Raw genomic sequence first — 13615 nt, 5'->3', positions numbered from 1 at the left:
AAATTCTTTTCAGATGGGAAAGCTTCTGTACACTCTTATTAAAGTCATGGAACAATACAGAGATACAACACAAAAATAGATCCTTCAGTGCACCGCCCACAATGATAATAAACGTATATATTACACTAAACCTACAAGAATCAATTTTATTCTCTATACATTCCTATCAAATCCTCCCAGGTTCTACCACTCATCTACAGACTAAGGACAATATACAGTAGCCAATTAACCAGTCAAGCTGCACATTTTTGGGAAGCAGAAGGAAGTTGGGCATATATAAAATATCAATATGGTAATAGAGTGTGCTGTTGGACTCCGGCCATATTCCACCGAGATACAACACTGGGCGTCATGGGAGGTTGTTCCTGCCTGTGGCCATCGAACTTTGCAGCTCCTCCCGTGGAGGGTCAGACACTCTGAGCCAATAGGCTGGTCCTGGACTCATTTCCATCTGGCATAGTTTGCATATTGTTGTTTGATTGTTTGTGGTTTTTGTATTGCTATATTTATGCTCTATTCTTGGTTGGTGCGGCTGTAACGAAACTCAATTTCCCTCAGAATCAGTAAAGTATATCTATCTATCTAAACTACACATGAATAGCTCCAAGGATCAACCTGGCTCTGTAGGGTAATAACTCTACTCTCAGGGCCACTATGTCACCATTATCAAGCACAGAACTTAATATTTAATGTTTTTATTCCATAGGTTGTCAAATGAAAACCAAAGCCAACAGTATGGAGCATGTTACAATGTAACTGGGTTTTAAACTACTGAGTGAAACAGCAATCTTGGTGGGTGAACCAAGCTGTCATGCATAACACTTAACATTTTTGAGACATGGATATGAATGCTGGGGGAGGGGGAGGGGAAGGAGAGAGAGGGAGGGGAGAGGAGGAGAGGGGGAGAAGGGGAGAGGGGGAGAAGGGGAGGGGGGAGAAGGGGAGAGGGGGAGAGGGATAAACCATACTTTTTGTTGGGTGGGTGGAATCCAGTCCAGGAGATGCAGCTCTAGAATTAGTATAAAGTGGTTCAACAATCAAGAATTAATTCTTCACTAAAGCTTTGTTAAATCTGAAAAACAATCATCCAAACACCAAGGATCATGAAATCTTTCAAAATTTAATTGATTGATTAACTTTTTAGTTAAGATTTCATAAGGGAACAGTTTTTCTGAGCTACAGAACCACAGACTGTGTGGCTATGATGAGGAAGGTAACGCGCATCCATTGGTTTCAAATTAAAGAGGTGCCAACATTAAAGCTGTTTTTCTTTTGATCTCTGCTGTAAAAGAGATTCCAATGCTACTTACTTTAGATGGCATGGCATGCTCCCTGCTGAAAGGATCAGAGGCTGATGAAGATGTAAAAGGATCACTCTTTGGTGGCTTCTTGAAAAACTCATCAGATGATGTATTGTGGAATGGATCATTTTCTTTAAAGGGGTCACCACCAAATGGATCTGAAGAGAAAATCAAAATGAAAAGAAAACATGAGAGCAATTAACAAGGGAAGATATAAAGCTTAGGAATTTTCACTGGACAAATATGCAGAACGTAAGGAGCATTGACACAAACAAAACGAACATTTAACAGATACTGAAAATTGGAAATAAAAGAATACAGTGCAGGGAAAAAAATCACCAGGTGAAGTATTACTTGTCATGAAAAAATAGTGAGGTGATCCTCCATAATAAGAACCTTAATAAAATAAAAACAACCTAAATTTTAACTATTCATTTCAAAAAAGATGTTGACTGGTCTGTTAAATGCTTCCAGCATTTTTTTAGCTTAATATCATGAATCAAATTAAATATTTTAGGAGACTAGTCCAGTTATACCAATGTGCCTAAAAAAATCCTGTATGTAAGACCATTTGGGTAAACCACCAAACAAAACATAAAATGGCTAATTACTATTCAAAGAGTGAAATAACATTAGAAATAGAGAAGTAGCATACAGTCTCTTGTAGAAGTATTCAGCCCCAACCTTTTGTTCACATAAATGAGTATCACAACCAGGGATTTTGATCAATTTTATTTGTGATTCACATGCACTTTTCTTCCCCACAGTAGAGCCCAAAAACAGGGAAAATTATAAAGCATGAAAAACTAAAAATTCAAAAACCGAAATGTCAACAGTTCAAAAGTATTCATCCCTCTTTAGTCGAACCACCTCTTGCTGTTATTACAGCCAGTAGTCTTTTTCGATAAGTCGCTATTAGCTTTGCACAATGTGATTGAGCAAACTTTGTCCATTCCTCCTTGCTCAAGCTAGGACAGGTTAGTTGGGGAGTGGACAGCAATCTTGAGATCTTACCAGAGAAGTCTGATCAGGTTAAGATCAGGACTCTGATACATCCACTCAAGAGAAGATGAACATCCTCCCCAGTTTAAGCTTTCTGGCAGAAACGATCAGGTTTTATCCAGGATCTCTCTGTATTTAGCAGCATTCACCTTCCCATCAATCCTGAACAGATTTCCATTCCCTGCTGCTGAAAAGCATCCCCAAAGCATGATGTTACCTCCACCACACTTCACAGTCGGGATGGTGTTACCTGACTGATGTGCAGTATATACACACCACTTCAAGTTGAGGCCAAAAAGTTTCACTTTAATTCCACTGGACCACAAGACCTTCTTCCACATCTATACAGTATCTTCTAATTAATATTCTGCAAAGTCTTTATTGGTAAGGACATACCTTTTTTAGCAGTACATGGATATAAATAAATCCTGGTTAAGGTGATAGAAATCAGTGCATCTCTATTCCGGATATGAGATTCCCACATTTCAAAAGGAAATGGGCATTTGGGGAAATTGCTCATTGGTGGCCAATTAAATTATTTTGCAAGAATGGAATATCTGGGGAGCAATCAAGTTGATTTTATGAACAAGTCTGTTTTCTATTTACAGAACTTAAATGATGTTGCTCAAAACTTCTGACATTCTAATTTTGAGTTTCCTTGGAAAACAGTTTTGATGCAATCATCATGTTTCTCATGTAAATTATAAATGAAAGTTTAGTTTAGTTTAAATATTGGGCAGGATACTGCAGGATTGAAATGTAGTTGTAAAAGCTATTAAAGGTTCTACCTTACTTAAAGATAATTTTCATATTGTATTGGAGGACTGCATTGGTGTCAGGATATGATAACAAATGATCCCAAGGGACTATCTGTATCAAAACAAAAAGGGGGGATGAGGAAGGAGATCAGATAAAATAATGCCAAAGAACAAAGACACAAAGAAAGGAAAAACTATTTTTTTTTGCAGATGATTCCTCACCTGTACAGGAAGGTGGGCGAAGAACTAACTATGAGATATGTGTGAGAATAAAAGAACAGTCTTTAAGGTGAAAGCTCACTCAAAATTATCCCGAGGGGGAATAAGGTTAAAAGGTTTGCAAAACAATGTGTTGCAAATGGACAGGGCAAGTTGCAGGTTGGTCAAATTGGAAGACAAGAGGAGCAACAGGTTAAAGTTATAGACTAAGAGGAGAAAAATGAAAACAGAATTACAATAACTGATAGAAGACGCAGAGTCAGAAATATACAACAGAATCAGAATCAGGTTTAACATCACCGGCATATGCCGTGAAATTTGTTGTATTACGGCAGCAGTACGTTGCAATTCATAGTAATAAAAACTATAAATTATAAAAAAAAGTATACAGTACACTGCAAAAGTCAGATTTTTTAATACAAATTTTGTTCTAGATGCTTATTTTTGTCTTCTGCATAAGTGTGTCAGTAGAACAATGCAGATTTTAGACTTCCAAACATTCATTTTCAAAAAAATACATGTTACAGTGATTTTTTTTGTTGAAGAAAGTAACATATTAAGTAATAGACCACCTTTTTTTTCCCCAAATAAAAATTTGATTTTACCTTGTAGGTAAATGGCCCAGTGCATGATTAAACAAAGATAACAAACAAGATGCTAATGTTCAATGACATCATGAGCTGAATTAACTGAAACAGAAATGGATGTAGAAGTTGGTGATCTGGTCAAAGTTAATGGAATCCTCAATGCCGAAAAGTACAAGCAGATTCTCATCCATCATGCAATATCATCAGGGAGGTATCTGATCAGTCCCATCTCCATTCTACAGCAGGAAATTGAGCCTAAGCACATGGCCAAGGTCATAAAAAAACTATCTTCAGCAAAAAGAAAAACAAGGAGTTCTGCAACAGATGGTATGGCATCCATACAACCCTGATCTCAACATCATCAAGGGTGTCTGAGATTACCTAGAGACAGAAGCAAGCAAGACAGACCAGGTCTGCAGAAGAACTACGAAAAGCTCTCCAAGATGTTTGGAACAGCCTACCAGCCAATTTTCTTATAAAACTGCACGACAGAGTGCCGAAGAGAATTAATGCAGTTTGAAATCCAAAGGGTAGTTTCACCAAATATAGATTTAATTTAGTTTTTTACTGTTTACTGCTCTTCATAGGCTTTGCACAGTACTGTATATAAAATATAAATAAGTAGTGCAAACAGAAAGAAAAAAATAATACTGAGTAAGTGTTCAAGGGTTCAATGTCCATTTAGAAATCTGATGGGGGAGGGAGAGAAGCTGCTCCTGAAACATTGACTGTGTGTCTTAAGGCTCATGTATCTCTTCCTTGATGATAGTAATGAGAAGAGGGCATGTCCTGGGTGGTGGGGTTCCTTAATGATAGATACTGCCTTTTTGAGGCATCACCTTTTGAAGGTTTCCTGGACGCTGGGGAGGCTAGTGTCCATGATGATGCTGGCTGAGTCTACAACTTTCTTCAGCTTTTTCCAATGCTGAGCAGTGTCCCCTCTATACCAGACGGTGATGCAACCAGTTAGAATACTCTTCATGGTACACCTGTAGAAATCTGTGAGTGTCTTTGATGACATACCAATTCTCCTCAGACTCCAAATGGAATACAGCTGCCATCGTGCCTTCTTTGCAAGTGCATCAATATGTTCAGCTCAGGGTAGACCTTCAGTGATGCTGACACCCAGAAACTTGAAACAGCACACCTGTCACTTCTGATCCCCTGATGAGGACCGGTGTGTGTAGAATCAATTTACCCTTCCTGAAGTCTACAATCAATTCCTTGATCTACAACAGAGTCTTTTAAGAGCCTCTTGGATAGGTACATGGAGCTTAGCAAAATAGAGGGCTGCACGCAAGGGAAATTCTAGGCAGTCTCTAGAGTAGGTTACATGGTCAGCACAACATTATGGGCCTAGGGGCCTGTAACGTGCTGTAAATTTTTATGTTCTATCTCACTTCTCTAAGCCTCTTCGTCACCATCTAAAATTCCGCCAATAATAGTTGGGTTGTTGGCAAATATAAGATGGAGTTTGAGCTGTGCCTAGCCACACAGTCGTACATGTAGAGAACAGAGCAATGAGCTAAGCACGCATCCTTGTGGTACACCAGTGTTGATTGTCAGTGAGGAGGAGGTGTTAATTCCAATCCACACAGATTGAGATTTCCTGGTAAGGAAGATAAGGATCCAGTTGAAGAGGGAGGTAGCGAGGCCTAGGTTTTGGAGATCTTTGATTAGAATTGAGGGCATTATTATGTTAGATGCTGAGCAATAGTCAATAAACAGCAGGTGATCCAAGGTCAAGTGGAAAGCCAGTGAGATTGCATCCATTGTAGACCTATTGTGGCGATAGACAAATTGCAGCAGGCCCAGGTGCTCATTAGGTAAGAGTTGATTCTAGCCAGGATCAATCTCTCAAAGCACTTTATCACAGTACATGTGAGTGCCACTGGACAACAGTCATTGAGGCAGCTCTCCCTGCTCTTCTTGGACACTGGTATGATTGTTGTCCTTTTGAAGCAAGTATGACCCTCCATGTGCAGCAGTGACAGAGAGATGACGTCCTCGAACATTCCTGCCAGTTGGTTGGCACAGATATTCAGACCCCATCAGGTACACCATCAAAACCTAAGACCTTGCAAGAGTTCACCCTCTTGAAAGATGTTCTGACGTCAGCCTCTGAAACAGAGATCACAGGATCACTGGATGCTGCAAGGATTCACATAAGTGGAGTTTTATTCTCTCCTTCAAAGCATGTATAAAAGGCACTGAGCTCATCTGGAAGTGAAGCACCTCTGCCATTCATTATGTTAGGTTTCGCTTTGTTGGAAGTAATGGCCTGCAGACCCTGCCAGCTGACATGCTTCCAATTCCATCTCTAACCTCAATCGAAATTGCTTTCTCACTCTTAGGATAGCCTTCTGTAGGTCATCCCTGGACTTGTAATAGTTCTGGCTCACCAGATTTAAAAGAGCACAAGGGAGTGCTTAATAAAGACTGAGTAGTCTTATGTGAAATCTGTGGTTCCAGAGAGGGAAATGAAACTAAATGACCCACTGGCGTCACGGGTTATCAAGAAGCTGTAAGTGCCTTGGAAAGAATAAAGGAAAGCGCAAACCTTTAAACCCAAGATTTCACTTAACCAGAGATGAAGGAGATAACGTTTTTGGTTGCAATGGAATTAATCATGACTTGGGCCATGGTCAATTTTGCTCCAGAGCCATTACAGATAACAAACCAGTCAACAGTGATGTTGTTACTTAGAGAACACAGGTGACCAAAATCACTTTTCTCTATGGACTTTGGTATTGTGGGGCTAACAAAGGAGGAATAGAGATTCAAATCTGCACTATGCCAGGGTGGATGGTTTGATATACGTGGACAAAATCTTGGGCATCCCAGAGGATATAAATGCACAGATCTGTTATAAAATTCTGGAGGTGACATTATCATGTATCCTAGTGGGAATAACAATTAGTCATTTTTTAAGTCCAATTACTGAGTAGCCAAGTAATGATGGCCATGATAAGATTCTTTTAAATTTCCCCCTCTCACCTTGAATTTACGCCCTCTTGCATTTCACATTTCCACACTGGGAAAAGCTATCTATCCAATCTATGACCAATGTAATTTTTTATATATTTTTATCAGGTCCTCATCATCTTACATTCCAGGGGAAACAATCCAAGTCGTCCAACCTCTGTTTATATTTGATACTTTCTAATCAGAAAACATTTTGATGAATGTCTTCTGCACCCTCTCCAAAGCTTCCACACCCTTCCTGTAATGTGGCAGCTAGAACTACACACTATCCTCTAAAGTATACTCCAAAGATGCAGCTTTATACAGCTGCAACATGACTTCCCAACTCTCACACACCGTCCCTAAAACTTAATGGAAGAAGGTCTAAGTCCTGGTGATCAACCAGCATACTGTGTTACCAACAATATTTAGTAGTTAGCTCTACTATCTGATCCATTCAGTCACAATGCAAGGTGATTCTTAATAATACTAAACTATCCTTGCCTTAGCAAGGATCTGAAAAGGTCTTTGCATGAGGAGCTATGAGTATCTTTTCCAGCTGAAACCTAGAAACACTGTAGAAGGAGGAAAGTTTAAAGCCTTTTACTCCCAGAAAATAAGCAGATGACAAATGTGACAGGAAGATGAATTCTAGATATCATACCTGTCGTTGCTGCTGCCTGCTGATGGGCAAAAGGGTCGTTTTGGAATGGATCACCTGTTCAAGAAAAAAAATCAAACCTGAGATCAATTGTTCTCTTAATTAATACATATGGACTCTTTGACAATTGCCTCCCTGATAATCACACAAAACACTGAAGGAACACAACAGGTCAGGCAGCATCTATTAACAGGAATAAATAATTGACATTTCACGATGAGACACTTCATCAGGACTGCTTATTCTTCGCATAGATGCTGACTGACCTGCTGAGTTCCTCCAGCATTGTGTGTCTCTTGCCCTGGACTTCCAACATCTGCAGAACCTTGTTTTTATGATTTGCTCTTCCCAGTGATCTTCAGTTTTAAAAGTTACTAAAGGTTTTTAATTGAGTACTAAAAACATGTGCTAATCAACTGGCAGGAGTGTTCACCGATATCTTCAACCTCTCAGTTCAGCCGTCCAAGGTATCCACCTGCTTCAGGCAGGCTTCAACTATACCAATGCCGAAGAAGAACGTGGCAACCCACCTCAATAACTATCGTACAGTAGCACTTACATCCACAGTGATGAAGTGTTTTGAGAGGTTGGTGATGAAACATATCAACTCCTGCCTGAAAAGCGACCTGGATTCACTCCAATTTGCCTGCCGTCACAACAGGTCAACAACAGATGCTATTTCATTTGCTCTTTACTCAACCCTGGAACATCTGGACAGCGAAGATGAATACATCAGGATCTCTTCATCAAATACAGCTTAGCATTCGATACGATAATCTCCTCAAAGCTAATCAAATAGCTTCAAAGCCTTGGCCTCAATAACCTCCTTGTGCAATTGGATCCTTGATTTTCTCACTTTCAGACCACAGTCAGATTGAATTCGCAAAAAACATCTCCTCCACAATCTCCACCAGCACTGGTGCACCACAAGACTGTGTGGATAGCCTCCTGCTCTACTCGTTTTACACTTGACTGGGGAACTGAACACAGCTTCAGTGAGATATTTAGTGTTTACTGACAATATCACTGACGTTGGCCAAATCAAATGTAGTTCAATCAGCATTTTTAGGATGAAAACTGAAAATCTGGCTGAGCGATACCACAGCAACAACACTTTACTCATGTCAGCAAGACAAGGAGCTGATTATTGACTTCAAGAGGAAAAAACCAGAGGTCCATGAGCCAGTCCTTATCAGGGATCGAAGTTGGAGAGCAACTTTAAATTCATAGATGTTATAATTTCAGAAGTCCTGTCCTGGGCCCAGCATTTAAATGCCCTTACGAAGAAAGCACAGCAGAATCACTACTTCCTTATAACTTTGCAAAGATTCAGCATCACATCTCAAACTTCGACAATCTTCTATAGATGTGTGGTGGAGAGTATACTGACTGGTTGCATCACAGCCTGGTACGTAAACACAAACGCTCTTGAACGGAAAATCCGATAAAAGGTTGTGGATACGGCCAAGGTCATCATGATTATAGCCTTCCCTATCAGTGAACACATCTACATTAAGCGCCATTACAGGAAAGCATCATCCATCATCAAAGACCCCCACCATCCAGGCCATGCTCTCTTTTCACTGCTGTCATCAGGGAGGTGACACAGGAGCCTCAAGACCCACACCACCAGTTTCAGGAACAGTTATTATCCCTCAACCGTCAGGCTCTTGAACCAGGGAGGATAGTATCACTCTTCCCATCACTGAACTGTTCCCACAACCTATGGACTCACTTTCAAGGACTCTTCAAAATTGATTGTTTATTTATTATTTTTTCCCCTCTTTCTTTTGGTATTGCAAAGTTTGTTTTTTTTTTATACATTGGCTGTTGTCTGTCCTGTCGGGTGCAGTCTTCCATTGATTCTGTTGTGTTTCATGTATTTACTGTGATTGCTGGCAAGAAAGTGAATTTCAAGGTTATATATGCTCACATATATGTAATTTGATAATAAATTAACTTAGAACTTGAACTTTGAGCTGCTTACTATCTTTAAAAGGATCAGCTCCTTTGAATGGATCTGTCTTGAAGGGATCTTCTGACTGGAATGGATCTGTGTGTAGATCTTGAGTATTATTATTGAAAGGTGAAGCTTTGCCCCTGAAGGGGTCATCCTGAAAATAAAATAAACATGAGTTCTTAAAAACCCACAATACACTGCAATCTCATTCTTATAACTTGAACCTTAAATTTTCTTCAACTAAACAATGAAAAATCTGAAATTTTGGTTGATAGCAATAAAAAAAAGTGTGAATCGAAATAAACTTGATCAAGTCCTACATATCAAGTGAGAAATAAAAAATTTAGGCATTATTATTGACTCTAAGCTAAATTTCAAATCATATATTAACCATATTATTAAGACTATGTTCTTTTGTTTAAAGAACATTGCATGATTTTGATTTCTTAGGGCACCTCAAAATGACAAAAAATTGATACACACTTTTGTTTTTAGCCAATTAGATGACTCATAAAGCCATAGAAAAGTACAGCATAGATAAAGGCCCTTCGACCCATCTAATCTGTGCTGAACTATTTAAACTGCCTACTCCTGTCAAGCTGCACCGGGACCATAGCCCTCCATATCCTTAACCAGCCATGTATCTATCCAAACTTGTTTTAAACATTGAAATCGAGCTTGCATGCACCACCCGTGCTGGCAACTCATTCCACACTCTCACAACACTAGGTGAAAAAGTGTCCCCTCATGTTCTGCTTAAAACTTGATCTCTTTCACCCTTAACCCATGATCTTTGGATGTAGTACCACACAACCTCAGTGGAAAAAGCCTGCTCATATTTAACTTATCTACATCTCTCACTTATTTTGTATGCCTTTATCAAATCTGCTCTCAATCTTCTACATTCCAAGGAATGAAGTCCTAACCTTTCCTTATAACTCGGGTCTTGTCTTCCAGATCCGCAACAACCTTGTAAATTTTCATTGTACTCGTTCAGCCTTATTTACATATTTCCTATAGGAAGGTGACCAAAATTGCACACAATACTCCAAATTCGGCCTCACCAATGTCATATACAAATTCAACATAACATCCCATCTCCTTTACACAATATTTTCATTTATGAAAGCTGATGTGCCACCCTATCCCAAACTTTCTGTACTACCCTATCTACCAGTGACACCACTCTTCATTCAGCAATTTGTGTATTGCTCAATATACACGCCTATACTTTATATACAATCATTGGCAAACCATAAGACTGGTCTTGGAATTTTTCTATGCGTGAGTTAACAGTTAGTGTGACACTATTACAACTCAGGTCATCAGAATTTAGAGTTCAATTCCGACACCATCTGTAGGGAGTTCGTATGTCCTCCTCGTGAACAAGTGGGTTTCCTCCAGATACTCTGGTCTCCTCCCACTTTCCAAAGACATACTGGTTAGTAGATTAATCAGTCATTGTAAATTGTCTTGTGGTTAGACTTGAGTTAAATATGTGAGTTGCTGGGTGGTGTGGTTCATTGGGCAGAAGGGTCTGTTGCACACTGCATCTCTAAATAAATTAAACTCATAGTTTAAACTCAAAAAATGAATTAGAAGGGTTTAAGAAAAGGCCGGTAGATATTCTAAATAAACCACTCTCAGAGAGCTTGCACACAGGTATTGGTCTTAAAGGATTCCATCCTTGATGTAAAACTGTTCACTCCCAGTTAGACTGAGTGCAGTATTAACCAAAACCCAGCAGGGCCCTCTTGCTGGGTTGAGAATGTTGCTTAACACAAAGCAAAACATATAGGCAAAAGTAAAAGTACAGAACAACTTAATCAAAGAATGAAGGAAGAATCTACTTTATCTGGTATGCCTTTTGGTGGCAAGGAGCAGGGAGGAAGGAGATAATAAAAGGATGAAGGAAGTCTCTGGAATGACCCTGCAGCATTTTCTCCCTACCCACCATCGTTACGAAGCCACTGTCTCTTTCTGCAATGCCATCACTCATGTCTGCCAAGTTGGTCATGCTGCCGCCGTGACTGGTTAATGAGCCATTCAGTGCATTACTGTATTGGTCAATGCTTTTACTAACTTCTTGCTGCGAGTCTTGCAATTGGGTAAGTTTGCTTCTTGCCTGGAGTATAAAAAAAGCATAAGTAACTACTTTGTTAATTTTGACATAAAAAATTAACTAAATAAACAGTTAGTCATATCCCCATTGTTGAACCATGCTGCTTGACAACAGTAATTCAGTAGGCACCACACAGTGGCAATTGATTTATTCCATTTATCCTAATCGATCAGTGATTATAAAGCTGCAGTACCCAGGCAATTCAGTTAGCAAACTCCTGTAGTGATAACAAAAATAAAACACTATTAAAATAGAAATGCATAACAATACTGGGAACTACAGGTGTGGCTCACAACAGCAAATTCTGACAACTACTGCATTAGGTTAATCACCCATAAGAAACCCCAATTGATAAACAGATGTCAAAGGCCTGAACATACAGTACATTCATATACCAAATTGCCTTACTGGGATAACATGTGATGAAGTCCATGTAAAAGGTTATGACTTTATGATAACATAATGTAACACATGTAACCAACCTATGGCTTGGCATCTTTAAGGAGCAGTGACTTGGAAAGATGGCACCCATCATGAAGGAATCCCACCACCCAGGACATGCCCCCTTCTCATTGTTACCATCGAGAAGGAGGTACAGAAGCTTAAAGGCACACACTCAGCAATTTGGAAACAGCTTCATCCAATTTCTAAATGAACTCTGAACCCATGAACATTACCTAACTCACATAAAAGTTGTTCAGCATCTCTAGGAAGAGGTACAGTCAACGTTTCGGGCTGAAACGTCGACTGGACCTCTTCCTAGAGATGCAGCCTGGCCTGCTGCGTTCACCAGCAACTTTTATGTGTGTTGCTTGAAATTCCAGCACCTGCCAATTTCCTTGTGTTAACATTACCTAACATTTTTCTTTCCGTTTTCGCTTTACTTACCTTAATACAACTATTTAATATATACAGGTGTCCCCCGCTTTTCGAACATTCGCTTTACGACACCTCGCTGTTACGAAAGACCTACATTAGTTACCTGTTTTCACTAACAGAAGGTGTTTTCACCGTTACGAAAAAAGACAGCGCGCAATAAAAAGCAGCGCACGCCCCGAGCAGCCAAACTCCTCCCCCGGATTCGGAACTGCATTCTAGTCGGCATTGCTTAAACACGTGCCTGTGAGCACCTGTGCTTTATGTCGGTTTATTTTGAGCATCCGTTTGCAAGATGAGTTCTAAGGTATCGGAAAAGACTAAAAGAGCTCGTAAGGGTGTTACACTTAGCGTAAAACCAGGCATAATTAAGCATTTCGATCGTGGTGAATGAAGTACGGACAAAGTGAGTTTGGCTTATGGAAGTTGACAAAGATGATGTTGAAGAGGTTTTGGCATCCCATGACCAAGAACTGATAGATGAAGAGCTGATGCAATTGGAAGAGGAAAGGATAACAATCAAAACCAAATGCAGTAGCAAATGGACCGAAAGTGCAGTCGTCCAGGAACTGCATGAGATTTTTGCTGTAATGTCTGCAGAAAAGTACAACTTTAATTTTGAAAGGGTACGTAGGTTTAGGGCATATTTCCAGGATGGTTTGAGTGCTTACAAAGAACTGCATGATAAAAAAATGCGCGAGGCTAAGCAGTCAAGTATACTGTCGTTTTTCAAGCCTTTTCAAGCCTTCCACATCAGCCACAGCAGACGACGAACCTCGACCTTCGACATCGAGGCAGGCAGACATAGAAGAAGAGACCAGCCTGCCCTGATGGAAACAGGTGGCGATGAGATGACACCCCACTGTCCCACCACCCCAAACTCCGGGCCGCAGACCGATACCAGGCCGCGAAGAATGCAGCGGTACAGCGGTAGCCGGGACGCACCCAGCACATCTTTAAGAAAAAAGCCAAAACAAACAAGCTAACTAATTAGGTACCGCCTGGCGCGTAAATGTCGGTCCAGATCAGAGGCGATTGCCAATTGTGTCACCTCTATCTGGGCCGACATTTACATGCCAGGCGGCACCTAATTAATTAGCTTGTTTATTCCGACTTTTTTCTTAAAGATGTGCTGGGTGCGTCCCGGCTACCGCTGCACTGCTGC

At 40.1% G+C, this 13615-nt stretch overlaps 1 protein-coding gene across 3 annotated transcripts in view; it reads right to left on the bottom strand.

Moving 5' to 3' along the window:
- The window catches only part of eps15l1a (epidermal growth factor receptor pathway substrate 15-like 1a), a 492163-nt gene that overhangs the window by 261282 nt on the left and 217266 nt on the right, over positions 1-13615 (bottom strand). For all 3 annotated transcript variants that reach the window (XM_063032448.1, XM_063032447.1, XM_063032449.1), the window contains 4 exons: positions 11407-11577; positions 9480-9606; positions 7496-7549; positions 1311-1459 (listed from right to left, as the gene is read on the bottom strand). In XM_063032448.1, the coding sequence (XP_062888518.1) occupies positions 1311-1459; positions 7496-7549; positions 9480-9606; positions 11407-11577 (501 nt within the window). The remainder of the gene's footprint in view (positions 1-1310; positions 1460-7495; positions 7550-9479; positions 9607-11406; positions 11578-13615) is intronic.

This window comes from Mobula hypostoma, chromosome 24 (genome assembly GCF_963921235.1).
Source record: "Mobula hypostoma chromosome 24, sMobHyp1.1, whole genome shotgun sequence".
Taxonomy (NCBI): Eukaryota; Metazoa; Chordata; class Chondrichthyes; order Myliobatiformes; family Myliobatidae; genus Mobula; species Mobula hypostoma.
This window is presented reverse-complemented; position numbering and strand designations above follow the sequence as displayed.